Source organism: Nyctereutes procyonoides, unplaced genomic scaffold (genome assembly GCF_905146905.1).
Source record: "Nyctereutes procyonoides isolate TBG_1078 unplaced genomic scaffold, NYPRO_anot_genome, whole genome shotgun sequence".
In the NCBI taxonomy this organism is placed as follows: Eukaryota; Metazoa; Chordata; class Mammalia; order Carnivora; family Canidae; genus Nyctereutes; species Nyctereutes procyonoides.
The window spans coordinates 45,675,898-45,702,621 of record NW_026575139.1 but is presented as its reverse complement, the minus strand read 5'-3'; the positions used below and the strand labels follow the sequence as shown (position 1 = coordinate 45,702,621).

The following is a 26,724-nucleotide window of genomic DNA, read 5'->3' as shown; positions in this document are numbered from 1 at the left end:
GAACTAGAAAGAATAATGATGGTAAATAACACAATAAAATTTTTTTGCTTTAGATTTCATAAATCCATAGTGGTTCTCAACAAAGATGGGAAAGGGAATGCCAGCTGCTAACTGGAAATGTAAAAGAAATTATATAATTATTTTAAAATCATGATTTAAAAATCACAATATAAACTTGATTCAGGGAAGGGTATCAATGGAGGATTCTAAAAACCATTGAGTGAAGTTCTTAGCCAAGATAGTCACACAGTCTCAAGTATTATCCTACAGATTAGCTATTAATTACAAAGAGGTTTTTTAAAAAAATAAATTTCTTTTTCAGTTAAAAATATATATTGTAAAGGCCCACATATAGGGGGAAAAAAGGATGTGTATTGAATTATACAACTGTGTGTGTGTGTGTGTGTGAGTGTACTATAATTTTTTAAATGAGATTCACTGAAAGGGATTATCAGACTGGAATGTGAGCTGAGAATTATAGATAAGATATATAAGAAAAGGAGAACACACTTCTTTTAGTCTATGAATTTGGTTTGTAGGTACAGGGTTGAAATAATTCCTATCTTCCTATGTTGTTTCATTAGTGTTTAGAGAATGTATCTCTATTGAACATAGTCCCCTTTAAAACTATAATGTAAACTTGGTTTACAGTGTTCACAGCTCTGAGGTCACTAGAACCATTAACCAAAATATGGAATGTATAAGATTTGGCAGTGGTGGTGAAGTAGTTTGGGTTTTGACATGTTGATTTTGAAGTGTCAGTAGAAAAACAAAGTGGGGCAGCCTGGGTGGCTCAGTGATTTAGTGCAGCCTTCAGCCCGGGGTGTGATCCTAGAGACCCCAGATAGAGTCCCACTTTGGGCCCCCTGCATGGAGCCTGCTTCTCACTCTGCCTTGTGTCTCTGCCTCTCTCTCTCTTTCTCTCTCTCTCTCTCTCTCTGTGTGTGTGTGTGTCTCATGAATAAATAAGTAAAATCTTAAAAAGAAAAGAAAAGTGAAGATGACCTCAGACAGTTATAAATTTGGTTCTGGTATGGTGATTTTCTCTCTTTAAGAAAGCTTAAGACTAGGGATGCATAGGTGGTTCAGCAGTTGACTGCCTGCCTTCAGCTCAGGGCGTGATCCTGGAGTCCTTGGATGGAGTCCCACATCAGGCTCCCTGTATGGAGCCTGCTTCTCCCTCTGCCAATGTCTCTGCCTCTCTTTCTCTGTGTCTCTCATGAATAAATAAATAAAATCTTAAAAAAATTCTTTCAAAAAAAAAAAGAAAAGAAAGAAAGCTTAAGACTAGAAGAATAGATTGGGGAATTATCAGGATGGAGATCTTGTCTGAAGCCATGATAGCAAGTTATATTGAGTGAACGTAGAATGAGGAGTTGCTTATGATGAAGAATAAGCAGAGACCAAAGATCTGGTATTTAAGAGACAGAAGTAATCTTGTAGGCAAAACTGATCTGTAGAGTGTGGGCAACAACCAAATGCAGGAGAAAACTGTGTGAAGAATGAGACGGATAATTGTATCTTGAGAGTCAAATAGCATGAAAGGACTGTTTCTAGAGAGATTGAGAATTTTTTTTAAAGTGTTTATTGCATTTTGCTTTCTATTCAAAACTGCAACCTTTGTGGCTGCCAAGGCTCACTCAGACTATGTAATATGATTTTACTTAAAATATTTGGCAATATAGGGACACCTGGGTGCCTCAGCAGTTTCAGTGTCTGTCTTTGGCTCAGGGCGTGATCCCGGGGACCGAGGGATCAAGTCCCACATTGGGCTCCCTGCATGGAGCCTGCTTCTCCCTCTGCCTGTGTCTCTGCCTCTCTTTGTGTCTTTCATGAATAAATAAAGTAAATCTTTAAAAAAATATATATGTATTTGGCAATATAACTTCAGAGTTTTTCTCTGCAAATCTAGTGAGTAATTTTGCCCACTATATGTTGGGTTAGTTACATATTATGATGGATCTCCAGCTTTCATTTATCTTGATCTAAATTTTGCTGTCCTAATTTTAAGTCAGGCCTGTTTGGTATACAGGTACAAAAATGCCCGAAACCCTCTTTACCAACATGACCTTGCTTTTTAAAATGGGGGGGGGGGGAGTATAATGCCTGGTAGGTAAATGCAGATTATTTTAACGTTTTTATAAATGTTGCCTGCATATTTTAAATGTTGCTTGCATATTGGCACTAATGTGTAACTATGCTAGAAAACGGGTATTTGAACATCCTGAATAATGCAGTATATTGGTTTGTGTAGTTCTGTGACTGGCTAATGCTGTTAAATTCTTTGAGAGTGTGTTTGAGGGGGGGTGCTGCTTTTTGTTTGTATGTGTGTTTTCCATTGAAAATGTTGCAGTACATCTTCTGTCCCTGTCTTCATGCTATGCGGGTGGGCTGAGGTAGGGAGGGTGTGACGCTGGTATTTGTGTGAACTCGGGCTTGTGATGCTGAGCTTGGTTCATCCGCTTTCTCCTCCCTTCTCCTCCCCACTCCTTCCCACCAGCGCCACAGCAACATCCTCAGAGTCTCAGCGAGCTGCGCCCAGCGCGGGCACAGAGCCTCCCACTGCCAGTAACCTGCGGCCGGGGAGAAGAGCCAGCGCAGTGACAGCGCCTCACCGCCACCAGTCCCCAGACCACCATGGCCAAGAACCGCAGGGACAGAAACAGTTGGGGTGAGTAGCATATGGTGACTTCTGCAGCCTGCACGGGGACGCTTTCTGCTTCTGGGGACAAGAGGGCCAAGGGCTGATCGGCGCCAGAGTCCAGGGCTGGGAGACGGGCCACAACCGAGCAGCTCCCCGTAGGGCCGGAGAAAGCATGGCTGAGTGGTACCGGTGTAGCCGGAATCGCGTTGTGGGGCAGGGCTGCGGCTTGGCGAAGGCCGGAACCCCCTGCTTCTCCCCCACCCTCCCACCCCCAGCCCTCCTCCTCGCAGCATTTGGACAGCACCCGCCAGGCGCCTCGGGGGACTCGTTGGTTCCGCTTTAGCGATCGGTAGGCTGGAAGGCGATGGGAGTAGGCAGGGGCTGTTGTTACCCAGCCGAGAGGGGTGAGGGGCGAGGGAGTGAGGATCCCTAACCCCCATCCCCTTCTCGGGGAGCTCCGAGCCCTTCCGCCAGGCGGGGCGCGGGCTCCTGAGCGGGCGGCGTGCTGGAACAATGAGGCAGATCGCGCCGGGCCGGGGGCGGGCGGGGTGGGAGGGAGGTGCAGGGGAGCGTTGCGGACCTGAGTCACCCAGGAGAAGGGGCGTCCGCTTGCGAGTCCCCCAGCGCTGCAGTTCTTGTTTTAATATGGGGCTTGGCTGGGGAATTTGGGAAGAAGGAAAGCAAAGTTGTGGTTTCCAGCCGCGGCTCCACCCCAACCTGGTACCCCATTGAGGCCAGCCCTAAGGGTGGCATTGTTCTTTGGTTATACCTTTTGGAGATATTGGACTCATGATTCAGCACCAGGCCGAGGGGAGGGGGGAGGAGAGGCTCGGCCCAGTGGGTTCACGCCGCGAGTGGGTGGGCGGCGCTCACGCAGGCGGAGAAGGGAGAACGCAGTGATGCAGGAGAAATCGCGGCCCCGCCCGCTCTGCTGCTCCACACTTGGTTCAGGACGGATAGTGTGGGCAGATTGGGCGTCTTTTTCTGCCTTAGGCTCTCGTTTTCTTATAGCCACAGTGCTAGCCTCACTATCATCTTAGGAACGAAAGCCTTTCAGGGCATTTTATTATCTGAACCAGAGCAGATCGTGGGCCACTGTTACTTGGCGGGTAAATATTTTGCTCATTACCTTTAAGTTGTTATATAGAAAGTTTACATCCACTAGGAGTTTGGAGCTCCTTGATTCTCTTCTGTGTCTCAGTGAGGTCTCTTTTATAACTATCTTTCAGACCAACAGGTATAAATTTAAATTTTAATTGGTTGTTTGGGGCTGACTTTTAACAAAAGACTGTATTTCTCCTTGCCTCTCTGATTGGTCACAGGGCCAGCTTAACTCCCTCTAGGCAAGGTTTACAATTGAGAGATAACCCAAGGTTTGTGGTCAGTGTGGGGAGATGGTACAGGGAAGTCTGTCTTTAGTTGTCTGAATTTAAGAGAGAGCAGTCCCATTTTCTGGTATTACCAAACCCCAATTTTAGTAAGTGTGACTATTGCAGTAACACGGTTTTCTTTGCTTCTTATGAAATTATGAGTGAGCTTTCTCGGTGTTCTCCTACCACCACCACCCTTTGCCTTGGCTACCAGAGTAGGAATTTCCTGAACTCACAGTTAAGGTGTGTATGTTCAAGTCAGTTTTGTCTTGATCCCTGTGCATTGTTGACTCAACCCTGTTAAAAGACATACATGTGAAAATTTATTCTAAGTATTAAGATTTTTCTCCTTCATGAAGCTTTAGATCATTATTCTTCATTATTTCTTTGGGTATGGATTTCGTATTAGTGGAAGCTTTTTCTGTCTTGGGGATGTGGTTCTCAAAGGGGCTTTGCATAAAAATCACATTGGGAACTTATTAGAAATGCATATTCCCACATCGTCAAGCCAGAATTTTTTAAAAATTATTTTTATTTATTTTTTAAAGTTTTAATTTTGTTAGTTAACATAGTGTTATATTAGTTTCAGGTGTACTATATAATGATTCAACATTTCATACAACACCCAGTGCTCATCATCACAAGCACACTGCTTAATCACCATCATCTGTTTCACTCATCTCCCACCTTCCTCCCTCTGATAACCATCAGTTTGTTCTCTATAGTTAGGAGTCTGTTTCTTGGTTTGTCTCTCTCTCTTTTTTATCCCCTTTGCTCATTTGTTTTGTTTCTTAAATTGCACATATGAGTGAAATCATGTGGTATTTGTCTTTCTCTGATTTATTTCGCTTAGCATAATACACTGTAGTTCCATGTTGCTGCAAATCAGTCAGAGTTTTTCAATCAATAGGTCTGAAGTGGGGTCTAGGAATCTGCCTTTTAATTAGCATTTTAGGTGATTGACAAGCATTAGATTATTTATATTTAATGGGAACATGTCCCAGACAGTTATCTAGAAGTCATCAAGAGTTTCACTCAAGTGATGAATTAGAAAAAGGAATGCTGAAGTCACTGTGTGTTCATTGGATATTTTCACAGAAAAGAAATACTGAAATTGTAAAGTCTTGATGCTCTGTGGAAATGCTTTACTACTGAGGTTTTTCTTTGCTATAAAGAATAAATCTCTTAGAAAAGTGTAGCAAATGGAGTAGGAAATAGAGGTCTTTGATGAAGATGTTAGCCATATTTGTCCTGATTCCATTTTATTACTAGCACCTAATGCAATAGCCAACATGCAATAGGCATTTAATAATAATAATAGCTACTGTCATTGAGCTAATATAATATGAAGTAGGCATTCTAATCCTCATTTTATATATCAAAGATAAATGATAAAGCCAGGATTCCAATTCTGGCAGTTTGACCTCAGATTCTTTTATCTTCACCACTGTGCTCTACTGCGTCTTTGCTGAATTGGTAATAATTTCTGTGTTGTATAGAACTACAGTTTTCAAGGCATAGTCACTGGCATTATTGCATTTAATCTTTAGGTTCTTTATTTGCCAGGACATAGCCTTTTGCAAATAAACTGAATCTCAGGTAGGTTAAATAATTGGCAAAAATCATATATTTAGTAAGTTAGAGGTACTGAAATTAGAACCTAGAGTTGGTCTTCTACTTTATTTTCTATAACATAATACTGTGGAATATTTTATAAGGTAATGGGACATGGTTGAGGGTAAAGGGAAAGCAGACTCTTGTAGAAACCAGGGGTCTGTGATGAGAAAAAACTCAGGTGATAGCTTGTTAAAAAAAAAAAAAGACAGTGAACTAACCTTGTCATCTAGCTGAATACTTTCCAGACTAGTTAGAAAGCAGTGGGTGGAAGTCAAAGGTAGACTACCCAGAATTGGCAACTATAGTGATTTCCAAGAAAAGGGCAAGAGAGATTTGCAAAATCTGTACAGGAAGCCTACAATTCAGAGAATTCTGTAGGACCATATCACAACTAATATTTTTATCTGAGTATTCAGAGACCTGTTAGGTTCCAATAGGGCCATGGAAACTACAAAGCAGAAAAGCATCTCTTCTAACACTCAGAAATGGGGTGTTGTTTGAGGATCATACCCAGAGATACAACTGAGAAGCAGGTCTATGAGTAGAACTGAGAATCCCGACACCTGTACATAAATCTACACTGAACCAGAAGTTTATTTTTCTTATTTTTAAAAAAGAGTTTATTTACTTGAGAGAAAGAGCAAGTGAGTGAATGAGAGAGAGAGAGAGAGAGAGAGAGAGAGAGAGAGAATGAGAATGAGTGGGGGTAAGGGCAGAGGGAAAAGGAGACTGACTCCCTGCTGGGCAGGGAGCCTGATGAGGGGCTCAGATTCCAGGACCCTCTGATCATGACCTGAGCCAAAGGCAGATGCTTAACTGACTTAGCCATCTAGGTGTCCCTGAACCAAAAGTTTAAATAAATTTAAGCATTTGAAAGTCCATTCTTCAGAGGTAGACATTATTATGCCCATTTTAATATATAAGGAATTCCAGACTCAGAGACCATGAGGATATGTGCCAGAGGTCCCTTAATTTATGTTATGAATCCAAGATTTAAATATAGGGTTGTTTGCTTCCCTAGTCCAAGTGATGAAGACGAGGAACTAAAATAGTACTCCAAAAAGGTGCCGCAACAAGCCTATCTAGGTTTAAGCTGGTATGAGAAATCAATGCTTTATAAATTTGATCGTCTTGGACTAGAAAAGAAGGCAAAGAATATACTAGTGTGGAAAATAAAGGATACAGATAACTATCAGAGGCAGTAGCCCAGAAAGCAGTCTTTCAATGTTGGGCTTAGAGTTTAAGTTCTACCAGAAGTGCATCTTTTAAAATTTATTTCTGTTAATTACGGTTGCTTAAAACTTGGGAGTCCACATGGGAATTTGGGTTTTCTGCAGTGTATCAGAAACTGTCAGTGAAATGTTGCTTTCAAAAAATAGTATTTGTACTAACATGTCAGCTTTTCCTGCCCTTATTTAAAAAACAAAACAAAACAAAACCAAAAACAAACAAAAAAAACTATCTTAGCGTCACAGTGTAGGGAATGTCTATTTGTTGAAAAGGCATTGGTCAAAGATTTATTTTTAGGTTTATGTTTCTGTTTTTTGAGGCAAGATTAAAAGCGATCTTGAGTATAGTATAGTTATCTGCTCTTTCTTTTCAAATTGGCTGTATTCTGTTTTTCTTGAAAGGAGACCATTTGTCCCTTTTTACTTGCCTCATTCTGTAAATATCTGTTCCTCCTAAAACAAAACAAAATTTCTGCGGAGTCATACATGTACTTCCCCTACAGACTTTCCCCTCCCATTTTGCTAATTTAATTTGCCTTCCCTACATCTTTTTTCAAATACATTTTTCCTTAAATATATATTTTTTATACTTTGTGTCTTCTTACACATTGTCTTGAGGACACCTGGATTGTATCCTTGCTCCATTTCAAACTCTACAGCCTTTATTATCTTTAGAATCAATAACTAGACTCTAAATGGAACCTTTGATCACCCGGAAAATGATCTACTGTGAGATGATTTTAGTCATAGAAAAAGTTGGGGTACTTTTTGATTTTAGAGTCCCTTCCTCTTTTTTTTTTTTAAGATTTTATTTATTTGACAGAGCGAGAGAGAGGAGAGAGAGCTCAAGCAGGGGGAGCAGCAGAGGAAGGGGAAGATGCAGGCTATCTGATGAGCAGGAAGCTAAACACAGGTCTGGATCACAGGACCCTGGGATCATGACCCAAGCCAAAGGCAGCCAGTCAACCACTGAGCCACCCAGGTGCCCTGGTTCTTCCTCTTTTATATAAAGTTTTACAAAAAATTTATCTTCATACAAGTGAACATATAAAACATAGATATTCACTTTTGAACAGAATGATAATGAGAATCTGTATGCCTCCTCCCAACTGAAGAAATAAAACTTTATCAATATTTTGAGACTGCCTTCCTTAATGGCATCCTCCCTTACTCCCCCCAAAGATAAACACTTTCATAAATTTGGTGTTTCTCATTTCCTGATCATTTTTAACATGTATATATCAAATATACTTTTTAAAGAACCTAATGTAAATGGAATCTAGAGTATGCATTTTTCCACAAAGTATTTTGTTCATTTCACATCCATACTCGGTATTATAATAGATGTGAAACGATATCTCATTGTGATTTTTTGCTATGTGCCTTACAGCTTTTTTTGTCCCTCATTTCCTAATTACTGTCATCTGTTTAGTTGATTTTTTTGTAGTGTAACATTTTAATTCCTTTATTATTTATTTCTTGTGTATAGTATGTGCTATGGTCTGAATATTGGTATCCCTCCAAAATTTGTATGTTGCGATCCTAACATCCAGTGTGATAATATTTGTAAGTGGGGTCATTGGAAGATGGCTTAAGTCATGAGAGTGGAACCTTCTGAATAAGAAGAATGGGATTAATAATGCACTCTTAAAAGAGGCCTCACAGAGTTCCCCAGCCCTTTCTACCATGCCAGGATACAATGAAGAATCTGTGACTTGAAAGAAGTCCTCACCTGACCATGCTGGCACCCTGATCTTGGTCTTCTAGCCTCCAGAACCGAGAACTAAATTTCATTGTTTATGAACTTACCTAGTCCAGGGATGCCTGAGTGGCTCAGTCAGTTAAGTGTCTGTCAGCTCAGGTCATGATCCTAGAGTCCTGGGATTGAGCCCTGCATTGGGCTCCCTGCTCAGCAGGGGAGTCTGCTTCTGCTCCTCCCCTACTCAAGTGCACGGGCCCACAGTCTCTCTCTTTCTCTCTCAGATAAATAAAATCTTTAAAAAAACCACTTATAACCTACCCAGTCTATGGTGTTTTGTTATAGCAGCCTGAACTAAGCATTCTAGAATTATTTTCTTTGTGGTTACTATAAGGATTACATTTAATATCCTAAAGTTATAGCACTCTAATTTGAAATTATATAAGTTTAACTTCAGTAACATACAAAAACTCTGTTCCTTTATAGCTCCATTTGCACCCCTTTTAGTTAATGATGTCACACAATTACATCTCTATACATTACGTGTACAAAAACATAAACTTAATAGTTATTTTTTTAAATGCATTAGTCCCCAGAGAAGACCTGCTGATGGCCACAAATGAAAAGATGTTCAATATGACTAATCTTTAGGAAATGCAAATAAAAGCCACAATGATGTATAATCTTGTACTTGTCAGAAGGGCCAGAATAAAAAAAGACAAGAAATAACAAGTGTTGGCAAAAATGGAAGAAAAAAGGAGCCCTCACACAGAGTTGGTAGGAATGTAAATCAGTGCAGCTACTGTGGAAAACAGTATGGTCGTTCCTCAGAAAGTTACAAATAGAAATACAATATGATCCAGTAATTCCACTACTGGGTATTTACTCAAAGAAAATGAAAACAGCAATTTGAAATATATATATTCTGTGTGTATGTATGTGTGTGTAATAATATTCAACACACTGGAATATTCTTAAGCCATAAAAAGATGCAGTCTTGCCATTTGTGACAGCATGAATGGACCTATAAGATATTATGCTAAATAAAATAAATCAGACACAACGACAAATATCATATGATTTCACTTATATGTGGAATCTAAAAACAAATGAATAAAAATAAACAGTCCTATAAATACAGAGAATATACTGAACTGATGGTTGCCAGAGGGAAGGAGAGTGGGGAAGATGTGTAAAATGGGTGAGGGGGCAGGGGACCTAGGCTTCCAGTTATGGGATGAATAAGTCATGGGGATAAAGGTACAGCATAGGGAATAGAATCAATGGTGTTGTAATAGGGTTGTATGGTGACAGGTGGTAGCTACACTAATGGTGAACATAGCCTAATGGATATACACTTGTGGAATCACTATATTATATAGCTGAAACTAATGTAACATTGTATATCAACTATACTGTAATAAAAAATGCATTAGCCCTTTAAATTAGATAGAAAACAAAATGTGAGCCCGCAAACAAGTTGTAATAACAGTAGTTTTTAAACAAGTAATTGCTTTATTGAATATATTGGTCTCAAATCATGTAGAAAACAAGGGAGTTACAAATATTCTAATAATACTAGCTTTCATAATTGCCCATGTATTTACCTTTACTGAAATTTTTACTTCTTTTTTTTTTAAGTTTTTATTTTTTCATGAGAGACACAGAAAGGCAGAGAGACATAGGCAGAGGGAGAAGCAGGCCTCCTGCGGAGAGCCCGATGCAGGACTCAATCCCAGGTCCCCACCTGAGCCAAAGGCAGATTAGTCAACTACTGAGGTGCCCGGGTGCCTTGAGATTTTTATTTCTTCAGATGGTTTTGAGTTACTATCCGGTATGCTTTCATTTCAACCTATAGGACTCCCTTCAGCATTTCTTGCAGATTAAGTCTAGTGGTAACAAACTTCCTCAGCTTTTGTTTATTTGAGAATGTCTTAATTTCTTTTCAAAGACAATTTTGCCAAATATAAGATAATTGTTGACAGCTTTTTTTTTTTTAAGCACTTTAAATACATCAGCCCACTCACTGTATTCTGGCCTCCAAAGTTTCTTAGGATAAATCTGCTGATAATCTTGAGGATTCCTTGCAGGTGATGTCAAAATTGTCTTTGTCTTTCAACAGTTTGTTACAATGTGTCTCAGTGTAGATCTCTTTAAATTTATTGTGCTTGGAATTAGTTGAGCCTTAAATGTTTGTACTCATGTCTTTTATCAAGTTTGGGGCGTTTAGGGCATTGTTTCTTCGGAAAATTTCTCCACCTCTTTCTCTCTCTTCTGCTTGTAGTTTAACAGTGTGTTGGTCGGCTTGATGGTGTCCCACACATCCTTAGGCTCTGTTCACTTCAGACTTTTCTCTTTTCTGCAGCCCTAATAATTTTATTTGCCCTATTTTCAGCTGCTGGTTCTTTCCTCTATCTGCTCACATGTCCCTATGACTCTCTCTTAATGAGTTTTTTAATTTGGTTATTGCACTTTTCAGTTCTGGAATTTATTTTTGCTTCCCTCAGGTTTCCTATTTCTTTACTGATATTTTTATTTTGTTCAATCATTGTTTTCTTGGCTTTTTCTGCATTTTCCTTTAGTTTTTTGAGCATCTTTAAGACAGTCTTATTTTATTTTATTTTATTTTATTTATTTCTTAAAGATTTTATGTATTTATTCATGAGATACACACACAGGGGGAGGCAGAGCTATAGGCAGAAGGAGAAGCAGGCTCCCTGCGGGAAGCCCAATGTGGGACTTGATCCCAGTACCCCGGGATCATGCCCTGAGCCCAAGGTAGACACTCAACAGCTGAGCCACTCAGGCATCACAAAGATTTCTATTTCTTCTTGACTCAGTTTTAGTAATTTGTGTTTTCCTTGGAATCTGTCCATTTCATCAACTTGGCATAAGGTTGTTCCTAATTTTCTGTTATTTTTTCTGCTTAATTTTATGTTTTCCTTGTTATATCTTTTATTGTTTAATCTCTCCTTTTTTCTTTCTTTTATTTTTTTAATTATTTATTTATTTATGATAGTCACACACAGAGAGAGAGAGGCAGAGACATAGGCAGAGGGAGAAGCAGGCTCCATGCACCGGGAGCCTGACGTGGGATTCGATCCCGGGTCTCCAGGATCGTGCCCTGGGCCAAAGGCAGGCGCCAAACTGCTGCGCCACCCAGGGATCCCCTTTTCTTTATTTTATATTCTTAATCTCTATTATTTCCCTTTTCCACTTTCTTTGGTTTCATTCTCTATTTTTTTAACTTAAAAAGTTGGATACTGAGCTCATTAATTTTCAGCTTGTTGCCTCTTTCTGATATATATATACTTAGGGCTATAGATTTTCTTTAAATACCACTTTTGCTATATTCTATATATATTGATATGTAGTAGATTATTTCTCATTTAATTTCAAGTATTTTTTTTTAAAGATTTTATTTATTTATTCATAGAGACAGAGAGAGAGAGGCAGAGACACAGGCAGAGGGAGAAACAGGCATCATACAGAGAGCCTGACGTGGGACTCGATCCAGTGTCTCCAGGATCACGCCCCGGGCTGCAGGTGGTGCTAAACCGCTGCGCCACGGGGGCTGCCCAATTTCAAGTATTTTAAAGTCTGCAATGACCTGTTACTTTAGTCATGAATATATAGAAAGTATGGATTTTTCAGGGTGCCTGGCTGGCTCAGTTGTGGACCATGTGACTCTTGATTTCAGGGTTGTGAGTTCAAGGCCCATGTTGGGTATAGAGATTACTTAAAAATAAAATCTAAAAAAAAAGAAAGTATGCATTTTTAAAAATTTTTATTGCTCATTTCAAACCTAATCCTTCTTTAGTCAGCATTATATAGCAGACCACCTACTGTGGTCATACAAATGCTCCATGTCTATATTGTCCAATATGGTAGCCACTAGCTATATATAACTTTTGAGCAGCTGAAGTATCACTAGTGAGAATGAGAACCAAATGCTTACTTTTATTTAATCTTAATTAATTCAGTTTAAACAGCCAGTTGTGATTATTTGCTACAATATTGGGCAGTTCACATTTATAGAACACCCATGCTGTGCACCCATGCTATGAACTTTGTTGAAACTTGCTTTATGTTCTAGTACATGTTAATATAAATATTCCACAAAAGCCTGAAAAGCATCTTATGTTTTCTAGTTTCTGATACAGTGTTCGCTGTATCAAGCTTATGTTCACTGGGTCAAGCTTATTTAAAAAAAAAAAAAAAAAAGGGATCCCTGGGTGGCGCAGCGGTTTGGCGCCTGCCTTTGGCCCGAGGCGCAATCCTGGAGACCTGGGGTCGAATCCCACGTCGGGCTCCCTGCATGGAGCCTACTTCTCCCTCTGCCTGTGTCTCTGCCTCTCTGTCTCTCTCTGTGTGACTATCATGAATAAATAAATAAAATCTTAAAAAAAAATTAAAAAAATTAAAAAAAAGAATGAATAATGGTTTTATTCAAAGATAAATAAATTAATATAAAGTACTTTAAGGCTATAATTGATGTGAAATCATGTTTTTAAATTTTAATTCCACTGTTGTTGACATATAGTGTTATATTAGTTTCAGATGTACAGTGTAGTGATTCAGCAATTCCGTATAGCTCAAGCTTAGTAAATACACTGTTCATGTCTTCCATACTCTGATTTCTGGACTGTTTGATCCACCAGATAACTGATATCTGATAGATACCTTAAAATTCTAGTAGAGATTTTAAAAGTTTTTTTTTTTAATTTTTTTTTGTTTTTTTTTATTTTATTTTATTTTATTTTATTTATTTATGATAGGCACACAGTGAGAGAGAGAGAGAGAGAGGCAGAGACATAGGCAGAGGGAGAAGCAGGCTCCATGCACCGGGAGCCTGATGTGGGATTCGATCCCGGGTCTCCAGGATCGCGCCCTGGGCCAAAGGCAGGCGCTAAACCGCTGCGCCACCCAGGGATCCCTCTAGTAGAGATTTTAAAAGATGACTGTGGATTTGTCAATTTCTCTTTGGTCTTTTGTCAGGCTCTTACTAACTTTTGAGCTGTGTTAGATGCACACAAATTTGGACTTGTTACATCTTCCTTTGTTTTTTAAAGATTTTATTTATTTATTCATGAGAGAGACAGAGAGAGAGGCAGAGATAGGCAGAGAGAGCAGCAGGCTCCTCACAGGGAGCCCAGTATGGGATCATTCCCTGGACTGGGATCACACCCTGAGCCAGAGGCAGATGCTCAACTGCTGAGCCATCCAGGCATCCCATTGTTAATCTTCCTGATGAAATAAGCCTTTTATTTCTATGTAGTGAGCCTCTTTATCTGGAGTAATGGTTTTTGCCCCAAAGACTATTTTATTTAATATTAATGTAGATGCTTCATATTTTTTTAAGATTTTTTAATTTATTCATTTGAGAAAGAGTATGAGTGAGAGCACAAGCATGGGGAGGATCAGAGGGAGAGTGAGAAGCAGACTCCCTGCTGAACAGGGTGCCCAGTCCAGGGCTTGATCCTCCCTAGGACCCTAGGATCATGACTTAAGCTAAAGGCGTATGCTTAACCAACTTAGCCACTTAAGCACCCCTAGTAGATGCTTTGTATTTCTTTTGCTGGTTTAGTCTTTGAGCATGTTGAGCAGAAGTGGCTGCAGTAGGAGGCTAACTGATATCTACAAAATGAGTCATCTTGTCCATCTGATTTTTGAGCACTTCCTCTATAGTGAATGCCCTCTGGTGAGCATTCAAATAGGACTGAATATATTTACACTCTGTGCCCGTTCCAAAGGTCTACACATATTTCTTTGAAGTACTTGACCATCTGGACAGGATGTTAGCCACTCTCCATGAATTCGTACAATTCCATATCTTTGGCATGTGCTACAAGCCTCATGGGTGCTATCTACTCTCATATCTGTCCATTCTGTTAGAAGACAATAGAAGTTTCTTCTTTGCTGTCTCTTCCAGAGGTCATGAGTGCCTTTCATGGACAAAACCTAAATCAGAACTCTGCTAAGAAGGGATTATAAGAAAGAAAAAAAAAAGGGATTATAAGAATTGTGTGCTATATAGTTCTCACACTTCCAGTCTCTACAATATGAAGAACACCTTAAAATGGTAGAGATATAGCTGAGCATGACACAGTCAATGTTCAGCAGAAAGAGAAGCCAACATTTTCCAGATAGCTGACTCAAAGATGATTCAAGGATCAGACAATTGCTTAGAAACCAAATACTTCAAAAATTGACTTTTTCAGTAACTGTAAATGTGTGTGTTTTTGTTTGTTTTCCTTAATGGGAATGATACTTCCCATATGCTTTTTTCTTAAAATATGTGAATGTATTTTCTTATATTCTTTTGATTAGGTATTTTTCTATAACATGATTTCAAATGGCTCCATATTTTGCATAGTGTAACTGTGACATAATTTATTTACATTATCCTACAGGTAGGCATTTAGATGGTTTCCAGTTTTTCACTCTATAACTAATGCTATAATGAATCTTTCTGTGGATAAATACATATCCACAGTCACGATAATTTCCTTAGGATAAATTCCTGGAAATGGAATTGTTTTATTAAAGGGAATATTTATTTTTAAATGTTTTTGAATGTTTCCAATTCTAAGTATATAGTTGACCCTTGAACAACATGGGTTTGAAATATACTGGTAACACTTATATACAGAGGTTTTCTTTAAAGATTTATTTGAGATAATGAGATTTATTCTATTATTGAGATTTATTTATTCTATTTAATATAATAGAAATATAACATAAATAGTATATATAAACAGCCTGTTAAATGACTTACTCATTCCTTCTAAGACTCTGAAGTTGCAGGACTTGCATTATTCCTTGTAATCCTCAAGGGCATTGCTAACAAGAGAATGAGAGTTTGCATTGTAGTGTTCTGAAGTCTGCTATCTCATTGTAGCTCATATGTCTGCTCTTGCTCAAATACTCTTAAGATATTCATTTTTATGAGTTAATACTTTGTTTTTGGTTCCTTATTTGGTCCCTTTCTATATAAACTCCATTTTGTTATGATGTTGAAAGTCATTCTCAGTCATTCAGACAAATAAACGTTTTCAGTCGCTCTTCAAGTTTGTTCGAAAGAGACATAATAGTTTAAGAAAATATATTTCTTTTTTTTTTTTTTTATGATAGTCACAGAGAGAGAGAAAGAGGCAGAGACATAGGCAGAGGGAGAAGCAGGCTCATGCATCGGGAGCCTGACGTGGGATTCGATCCCGAGTCTCCAGGACCGCACCCTGGGCCAAAGGCAGGCGCTAAACCGCTGCACCACCCAGGGATCCCAATATATTTCTTTTTAATTTCAGTTGCCAAGAAACAGTTTCCTAGGTGTGCTATGTCTTTTCTTTATAATGGCTCAAATGTACTCATAGTCCATCATCTTGTGAGGTTTAATTTTCCTGGAAAGATGAAGCATAATTTTTTTCAAAGTTTACAATTAAGAAAATTAGAAATACACACCTATAGCATTTCCAGGATGTTAAAATGATTCTTTTCCATATTTAAAATTTTTGAAGATTCCCTTTCAACATATATAAATTCATAGCTGCATGGCCAGCTTCCAGTGATTTAGAATGCCACATAGAGTAGAAAAGCCCCAGAAGCCCCTTTAGTGAATATAAGATCCAATATGTAAAAAGGTGAAACAATGTTATTTTTCAGTTCTCTCCTTGTGAGCCATGCAATTTATCATCCATAGTAAAATGCTAATTCCCATCTGGTTTGCTTCTAACCTGTTTTCTGTTTATTCCCCTTTTAAAAATTTGCATTGTGTTCAGGGAATTGCAACGAAGTTTAGTTTAGCAAAACATATAAGAGGGTAGAAATCTGGTTCTAAAGAAACTTGACATGCATTCCAAGGATTTTTGGATTATTTTATAACAAAGAAAATGTTAATTGCTTCATTGAAATATAGTTATGAACAATGAATCAAGCACATAAGATTTGTTCTTAATAATACTGTGCACTTCAGTACTTTTCAGAGTTATTTTATATTAAATTAATGTAAATATTTATTGGGTACCTACTATGTGAGCTTCTATTGTAAATTTTTTCAATAAATGCAAACAGTCTCTGTTCTCCAGATATTTTTAGTCTGTGTTTTCAATTTTGACCTTTTTAATAGAAACTGAAGTTTTTCTAAATAGTATTTTAACAGTTTTATTGAGATATAATGATATGCACTTGACGGGATGAGCACTGGGTGTTATTCTGTATGTTGGTAAATTGAACACCAATAAAAATTAATTTATTAAAAAAAAGAGATATAATGATATGCTACACAGTTCACCCATTCAAAGTGTACAGTTCAGAGGCTTTTAGTGTATTGAGAGTTGTTGTGCATTCATCACCCAGTTTTATAACATTTTATTAGCCTCAAAAAGAAAATGTACATCTCTTATACATCACCTGCTAATCCCCTCCCACTCTCCAGTCCTAGGCAACTACTCATCTACTTTCTATCTCTATAGATTTGCATATTCTGGGAGTTTAATATAAATGAAATTCTACAGTATGTGGTCTTTTGTGACTGGCTTCTTTCCTTTAACATTGTGTTTTCAACATTAGCATAGATAAACGTATAGATTGCTGGTTATGATAGATTTCAGATAGGAAACCTTTCTTCACTTTAGATAAGATGCAAACTATGTCTATAAACATTCCACAGATTTATTCTATTTTATTATTCATTCTATTATTTAATAAAAATTATTTCTGTATTTTTAAAAGTTTTCTTACCAGAAATAAATATTTAATATGCTATTTTGCCTATATTGTATGAGACTTCTTCCCATAAACTATTTCATTATTTTATAGTCATAATTCAGATACTTATTTTATTTTACTACATACTTATTATCACACTATGTAATTTCCCTTTTCTTCATTAAGTCCAATGTAGCTCTCCAAAGCCTTAAGCATATAAACTAAAAGTTTGGAATTATCTATTCATTCACACTTAGTATACAAAGGTAGAGTGGGAAATGACAATCATATACCAACATCTACTGAAATCTTTTTTCTTCCTCTCACCCCCAGTTTCACTCTGTAACAGTTCTTTCAAATCTATGCCTTAGTCTTTTGATTTGGTCCCCTAGCAGCTTCCCAGCCTGCTCCATCCATATAGTATTCCTTCCTGCTCCTCAAACATGCCAAACACATTCTCCTACACACTTTCCCCCCAGTGATACCATACTGTACACATTGCTTTATACCTTGAGTTATTTTTCATAATATATATTGGCAATTTATCACATTTCTGATCTTTGTGAATCAGATATATTTTAAAAAGTATTGATCTATCTTTTCCTTTTTAATTTACATGAGAATGAATATGTTTTTATTGTGTGGGACCATTTGATATTGCTTATTTGTATCTTTTTAACTTTTCCTATTTCACATTTAGGTCTAAGATTTATTTGGAATTGATTTTTATTTATGGTGAGAGCAAGAGGTAAAGATTCATTTTTCCCCCATATGAATATCCAATTGACATGGCATCATTTTGGGAAAAGATCATCCTTTCTTCATTTATTGCAGTGACATCTTTGTTGTAATTCAGATCATTGTATATGTGTGGGTTTGTTTCTGAAATCTCTAGTCTTTTCTATTTTGTTTGTCTACTTGTCTATCTTAGTGACAGTAACATCCTGTTTTAATAACTGTAGATTTTAAATACCCATTGGTGTCTCTTAGTGTATATCATCCAATTTATTCTTCTTCAAGGTTGTCTTTGTTATTTGTTATTTGTTATTCTATCCACTTGAGCTTGTTAATCTGTAAAGAAAAATTTATACAAGAAACTTGCTAATTTGATTGGTATTATAACCAATCTGTGGATCAATGGGGGAACATTGACACATTTATAATACAGAGTCATTTCATCTGAGAACATGTATGTATCTCTTTCAGTAATGTTTTATGTTTTTCTGTAGAGGTCTTAAGTATCTTCCATTATATTTCAGTAAAACATTGGAGGAGCTCACACAAGCCCATGAGAGCTGATTGGATTCATCTCTTCCTAATTCCATATGCAGTGAGTCATGTTAGTAGATTGAAATGGCCCATGATGGCCACAGAATTGGCAAACACCACAAATCAGGACTTTCCTATCCCACTCACTGCTAAGAGATTGTTGTTAAATGTTTAGTAGCACATCACTTAATTACTAGATATATCAGGTTTTACAATGACATGTAAATAGTACTTTATTATTAAAAATTAATGTGTCATATACTTATAGTAAAATTCATGTGCTTATTTTCCATCCATGTGTTTTCCTTAGTGAAGTGTTGGTTCAAGTCTTTTGCTCATTTTTATATTGGGTTATTTGTTTCATTATGGAAGAGGTTTGGTGTTAATTCTTTAGATGTTTGGTAGAAGCTGCCTAGTCCTGGAGTTCCCTGTGATGGCAGGTTTTTGATTACTACTTCAAGCTCTTTACTTATTATTGGTGGTTATTCTGTTTCTTCTGACTCAGTCTTGGTAGGTTGTGCATTTTTGGAAATGTATCCATTTCTTCTAGGTTATATGACTTGTTGGCATGTAATTATCCACAGTACTCCCTTATAATTCTATTTATTTCTGTAGTATGAGTTATAATGTCCTCTTTTTTTTTATGAAAGATCATATTTAATTTATTATCAGTGTGATGGGAGGCCATCAGCATTTCTGACAAAATCTGTTTTTTTTTTTTTTTTGGAGTGTTCCTTTTTTTTTTTTTTATAAATTAATTTTTATTGGTGTTCAATTTACCAACATACAGAATAACACCCAGTGCTCATCCCGTCAAGTGTCCCCCTCCGTGCCCGTCACCCATTCACCCCCACCCCCCGCCCTCCTCCCCTTCCACCACCCCTAGTTCATTTCCCAGAGTTAGAAGTCTTTATGTTCTGTGTCCCTTTCTGATATCTCATTTCTAGTTTTATTTGAGTCTCTTGTTTTTCTTAGTCTAGCCTAAAGGTTTGTCAATTATACCTTTTTGAAGCACCAGCTCTTAGTTTCATAGATCTTTCTATTGTTTTTCTGTTCTCTCTTTCTTTAATTTCTGCTCTGACCTTACTATTTCCTTTCTTCTGCTGACTTTGGGTTTAAAGTGCTTATAAACTTTCCTCTCAGAACACTTTTATACTGCCTTCTACAGTATTTGATATGTTGTATTTCCATTTTCATTTATTATGAGATAATTTTTTGTTTCCCTTTTGATTTCTTTTTTGACCCAATATTTGTTTAGAAGTGTGTTTAGTTTCCACATATTTGTCAATCTTCTCACTTTCCTCTTGTTGATTTCTAGTTTCATACCATTGTTGTCAGAGAAGATAGTTGGCATGATTTCAGTGTTCTTAAACTTCCTAAGATTTGTTCTGTGACCTATCATATGAGCTATCTTAGAGAATGTACCATGTGTATTTGAGAAGAGTGTGTATTCTGTTACTGTTGTATGAAATGTTCTGTATATGTTTATTAAGTCCTTTTGTTTTAAAGTGTATTCCATTTCAAAATCTGCTTCTTGTTTTTCTGTCTGGATGATCTGTCAATTCCTAATAGTGAAGCATTGAAGTCCCCTACAATGATCCTATTGTTATATGTTTCTCCTTAAGATCTGTAACTATTTCCTTAATATATTTTGGTACTTGGCTTTTGGGAGAATATATATTTATGATCTGGTATACTGATCTTTTTTTATCATTATATACTAACCTTCTTTGTCTCTTGTTATCCTTTTTGACATGAAGTCTTTTTGTCTGATATAAGTATGCTATTCTCACCTTCGTTTTGTTTCCATTTGCTTGGAATAGCATCCTCAATTCTCTTTGAACCAGGGTGTCCTTAGAGCTAAAAGGAGTCTTCTATAGGCAGCATATAGTTGGGTCTTGTTTGTTGTTGTTGCTGTTTAATCTATATAACCTTTTTTGTGCCTTTTATTTGGTAAGTTCAATTCATTTATATTAGGGCTATTATAGATATACAAGGATTTACTATGGCTATTTTATCTTTTGCCTTCTGGTTATTTTTTTCTTCATTGTTTCTTTTTCCTTCTGTTTCTTTCTACCTTTATAAGTTGGTGGTTTTCCAGGGTGCTCTGCTCAGTGTCCTGTTCTTTTATGTTTCATATCACTGGTTTAGATTTTGCTTTGTGCTTACCATGAGGTTGACATGAAACATTTTGTAGATAAAAAAGTCTTTGCTCATAGCAGTTTATCTTCATTTACCTAAAGAAGTCCCATCCTTTTACTCTTATTTTTTGTGTAAAAAATTTTTTATGCTATGACTTCATTACCAACCTGATGACTCCAAGATTAAGAGTTTCATGCTCTACAAACTGAGCTAGCCAGGCACCTCTCCCAAGTCACTTCTAGATTCCTATCTTTTAGCTTGCTAATTCTCTCTTCTATCTGATCTGTATTTCCAGTGCATTCTAATGTACTCTTCATTTCATTTACTGAGTTCTCCAGCTCCAGAATTGCTGTTTTTTTTTTTTTTTTAAGAATTTCAGTCTCTTTGGTAAACTACTCCAGTTCATTAATTTTATTTCTGAGATCATTATATTGCTTCTCTGAGTTTTTTTTATAGCTCATTCCAATTCTTTCATAACAACATTTTTTTTTTAAAAAAAGGTTTATTTTATTTGAGAGAGAGAGCAAGCATGAGTGGGGGGCACAGAGGTAGAGGATCTTGAAGCAGACTCCCCACTGAGCACAGACCTCCATGAGGGGCTCAGTCTGATCCATGAGATGAAACCTGAGATGAAACCAAAAGTTGGACACTTATCCAACGGGGCCACAAGGCACCTCTATAACAGCAAATTTGAACTCTTTATCAGATTGTAGTATTCCATGTCTTTGGGGGCTAGAAAATTGTTATTTTCTTTTTGTCATACCATATTACCTTGACTTTTTTGTGCTGTTTGATAAAAACTGCCTCTGCTACCACATTTGAAGTTGCAAATACTTGTCTTATTTAGGCAACGTTTTGCTTGCTTTGATTCTAACAATTGAAGTTTGGTAATTAAGAATCTTCCTTTTGTTTTCCAGATGGTGGCACTATAGCACAAGTTTTTATTTCCCTTACAGGAGCTTTTAAATATTTAAATATATGTAAAGCTGGGGGGGGGTGTTGCTGTAGAGTTGAGGTAACTCTTAGGATTTTGGATGTATGCATAGCTGGAGCCAGCCCTGTAGGGACTCCTGGAATGGAAGAGGGATGGTCCCGGAGGTCCCTGGGTGGTCCTTTTGCCAGAAACCTGAGGTGAACAACAAGAGACATTTCCCTTCAGTTCTCATTGTCTTTCTACTTCTCTTTCCTTTCCCTCCTTCCATTCCCTCCACAGTCTTACCTCAGAATGCAAAAGTCTTTTCAGCTGCAGAATGTAGAATCAGCCTGGCAGACCCCCACTCACTGCCTTTACCCTCCACCTCTTTTTTTTTTTTTTCTTTTTTTACCCTCCACCTCTTTAAAGGCTTGTGTCTGGCCTCAGCTACTATACTTGCTGGAGGCTCTACAGCCCTAGGTTCCATGGCCTCTTCTGCTCTCCCAGTAGCCTCTTCTGTGGTCCAGTCCACTCACTTTTTGTGCACAGATGGATGGATCTCTTGGGTGTCCTACTAAGCTGTAGGAAGGCCCTTTCTTTCTTCTTCTTCTTTTTTTTTTTTTTTTTTTTGGTTATAGATGTCCGATTAGTTGTAAATCAAAGAGGAGAGAAAAAAGGACTAATATCACCATGATGCTGATATCATTCTTCTCATATTATCTTTTAAATATCTGTAGGATCTGTAGTGATATCCCTTTTTCATATCTGAAATTGTTGATTTGTGATTTTTTTCTCTTCTATTTTCTTTGATTAGTCTTAGATTATTAAATCATTCTTCTTGATCTCTATTTCTAGTTCATTAGTTTCTGACATCTTTATTACTTACTACTTTTTCTTTTCTTTGCATTTAATGTTACTCTTTTTTTACTTAAGATGAATATTAAATTATGATTTTTCAAACATCTTTTCCACTAATCGCATTTCAAGGTATAAATTTCCTCTAAGCAAGTTTCTGTTATATTTTCACAATTTCTGTATAAATAAGATACTGTACTCCAAGCTACTGATTCTAATATTTATAGAGAAGGAGTCAAAATAGCTATAACTGATAATAATTAGAAGATGGGATGGGCTTGTCCTACTATGATGACTTTTCATAAAGCTATTTTGACTAAGATAGTGTATGGTATTGCTGATGAATGGATCAGATTTATTAGATTATTTGGTTTACTAATTTCTATTATATTTTCTTTTATCCATAGGTTATTTAGAAATTTAGTGCTTAATTTCAGAGTATTTAGGAATTTTCTAAATATGTACTTGTTATTTATTTCCAGTTTAATTTCTCTATTGTCGGAGAACATATTTTTTGCAATATTTTAAAAATTTGAAATAAACTGAGATCTGATATATGAACCAGTATATAGTCTATTTGGTAAATATCCCATATGAACTTTAAGAGTATATGGTTTTGCAATTATTAGATGTCAACTTGGTCAGTTTGGCTAATGATACCGTTTAAATGTTCTACATCTTTACTGACTTTTTGTCTGAAATTTTGGGCAATAGAGAAAAATTCCTAGAAAGATAAATGTACCAAAAAATTTCTCAAGAAGAAATATAAAACTTTATTAGTACTAACATAACTATTGCATCATAAGTATTAATGAAATTAAGATAACAGTTAAAAATCATCAGTTTTACAGGCAAGATCTATCAAAATTTCAAAGAACTGTTCACCTTAATTTTTTGTTACAAACTCTTTTTGAAGATAGGGAAATTTCTGCTAATTTATTCTATAAAGCTAATATAACTTTGAATATTAAACTAGCCAAAGACAAAATGAGAAAGGAAAATGATAGACACAGTTCACTGGTGAATATAGATGCATAATTCCTAAGTAAGACTTTAGCAAACTGAATTAACAGTATACAAATAAGATATTATGCACTGAAAATATTAGGTTTGACAAAAATGTAAAAATGTATTACTACATTAACAGAATAGAGGTAGAAAACCAGGTGATCATTTCAACAGATACCGAAAAGACTTTTGATAAAATTCATTTCCCATTTATGATTTTTGAAAACTCATAGTAAGCCAGTAGAGAAGTTCCTTAATATGATAGGATAAAGTGTATCTACCAAACCAAACCAAACTATGAACTCAAATATTAGAAGCAGTCTCACTAAAATCAGGTTTTGCTCACTAAAATGAGAAGTCATGTCCACTATTACCTCTGCTATTCAACATTGTACTGAATGTCCAATGATACAAGAAAAAGAAATACGTAAAGATTAAAAAGGTGAAATAAAACTTATTATTTGTAAAACTTATTTCTGTTTCTACACTAATGAAATCCAAAAGTATCTACTCAGAATTTATAGGGAATAGTAGTTTATTTATTTATTTATTTTTTGGAATAGTAGTTTAATAAGTGTTTCAGTATGAGGCTAATCTATTAAAGTCAGTTACATTTCTTTACCCAAGCAACAGCTATAAAACATAATTAAAAACACAACAATGAAGCCAGTTATAATTAGCAACAAAAACTAACATACCTAGCAATAAATGTAACAAACCTACTTTCCCCAGCACCCCAAATTATAAAAACTTTATTGAAGAGAATCAAGAGAGATATCCCATGTTTATGGGTTGGTTGTAGATGTAGATGTTGGAATAAACATGAATAAACCCATGTTTATGTGTTAGAAGACAATATAACAGTATTGATTCCTTCCAAATTGATCCATAAATTTAATATAGCTTCAAAAAATTCAACTAACATTGATTCCCATAGTTATATGGAAAGAGTCAAAATAGCTAAGACTGATAATAATTAGAGGAATATGGTCATACTATATATAATGACTTTTTTTAAAAAGCTGTTTTGAGGGACACCTGCGTAGCACAGTCGGTTAAGCATCCAATTCTTAGTTTCAGCTCAGGTTGTGATCTCAGGGTTATGATCTCAGGGTCATGAGATCAAGCTCCATTTCTGGCTCCACACTTAGCACAGAGTCTGCTTGAGACTCTTTCTCTTCCTCTGCCCCTCCCTGCTCCATGCACTCTTGCTCTCTAAAATGAATAAATAAAATCTTACAGAAAAAAATTGTTTTAATATCAAAAATTTGTTTTGATTATCTTAATCAAATTGATGTTGATGTAGACAAATTATTGATTTGATCAGACTTGAGAGATCAGAAATAGTCATTATGTGTGTATATGTGTATAAATGTATATGTGTATATATTTATGCATATGTATACATGTATGCATATGTATTCTTATTTATGACAGAGATCACATGACAGATTACTTGAGAAAGGAGGCTTTGATAGAATTATGAAAATTTTGTTACTCGTTGAAAAAATCAAATTTTATTTCTATCTCATACCTTATACAAATAGTCACTTCTTGCAGATTAAGAACTTAAATATCAAAAAGAAAAACTTAAAAACTAGAGGAATCTATATAAACATCTTCACCTCTTGTATAAGGAATAATTTCCTAAACATAATATACAAAATGCTATTCATAAAATAAATTATTAATAAAATCTATTACATTAAAATTAAGAATACTTTTCACCAATAACAGTTTAAGGAAAATAAACAGGTAAGCTCTAAACTGGGAGATTTTTGCCATGCATATAACTAACAAAGGACTAGCATTCAAAATATATAAAGAACCACTGTAAATCAATGAGAAAAAGACACACCGAATAGAAAAATGAGCAAAAGGCATCTGTTCACCTCATTAGCATTTAGAGAAATATGTATCAAGACCATAATGAGATACCACTCACTCATTTTGGAGTTTTTTTTAAGATTTTATTTTTATTTATTCATTAGAAACACACAGAAAGAGAGAGAGAGGCAGAGACATAGACGGAGGGAGAAGCAGGCTCCCCTCAGGAAGCCAATGTGGGACTTGATCCTTCAACTCCAGGATCACGCCCTGAGACCAAAGCAGAGCTTAACTGCTGAGCCATCCAGGCATTCCCCAACTCACTCACTCATTTTGCACCTTTGCCACTGACAATTAAGAAGTCAGACAAAACCAGATGTTGGAAAGGATATGGATCAATAGGATGCCTAAGAAATTGAAAGGAGTGGGTGGGGAATAAAAAAATGGTACAATCACTTAACAAAATTGTCAAGTGCTGTAAAGTTGAATATTTGAAAACGTTACAACTCAGAAATTCCATTCAGAGGACCTGTTACATACATGTAGTTTGATGTAAACAATCTTAGACAATTATTTCAGTCTGTAGAAAGTGGTGATATAGGGATCCCTGGGTGGCGCAGCGGTTTGGCGCCTGCCTTTGGCCCAGGGCGCGATCCTGGAGACCCGGGATCGAATCCCACGTTGGGCTCCCGGTGCATGGAGCCTGCTTCTTCCTCTGCCTGTGTCTCTGCCTTTCTCTCTCTCTGTGTGTGACTATCATATATAAATAAAAAATAAATAAAAAAAAAGAAAGTGGTGATATAGTTTTCATCTCGGAAGATATTTTTCTGTCCAAAATAGTGTTTAGCCCAGGTCCCTCATTCATATCAGTTATGTACTCAGATCCTAAACGTGATAGACAAAGAGTTTAATCAAAGAAAATATATATTTGCCATCCTCAAAAAAAAGACCTTTGTGCTGAGGCTGAAGTTAGGTTGGTAGGTAGTAGTGGAATAAACTATGAAAAGATAATAAATAATAGCATTAATAGAAATCACTATTAATAATAATATTATTAGTGGGATGCCTGGGTGGCTCAGGGGTTAAGTGCCTGCCTTCAACTCAGGGCATGATCCTGGAGTCCCAGGATCGAGTTCCACATCAGGCTTCCTGCATGGAGCCTGCTTCTCCCTCCTCCTGTGTCTCTGCCTCTCTCTCTCTCTCTCTCTCTCTCTCTCTCTCTCTCTCTCTCTGTCTCTCATGAATAAATAAAATCTTTTTATAATAATAATAATAATATTAGTGATAGTATTAGAGTTCATTATTAAGCATGTACTATTTGTCAGGGTCTTTGGTTTTCATTTAAAGAACATTATTTAATTGTCACAAAGCTTTTCTGATATAGGTACCATTTTTAATCTCATTTTTCAGGAGCCCATGGGTGGCTCAGCTAGCTAAGAGTCTGC

General features: G+C 36.6%; 1 protein-coding gene across 3 annotated transcripts in view; it reads left to right on the top strand.

Moving 5' to 3' along the window:
• Window positions 1-26,724, top strand: part of ATL1 (atlastin GTPase 1) — an 81,018-nt gene that overhangs the window by 12,061 nt on the left and 42,233 nt on the right. For all 3 annotated transcript variants that reach the window (XM_055304329.1, XM_055304327.1, XM_055304328.1), the window contains exon 2: window positions 2,501-2,671. In XM_055304329.1, the coding sequence (XP_055160304.1) occupies window positions 2,638-2,671 (34 nt within the window). In that variant the 5' untranslated portion in view covers window positions 2,501-2,637. The remainder of the gene's footprint in view (window positions 1-2,500; window positions 2,672-26,724) is intronic.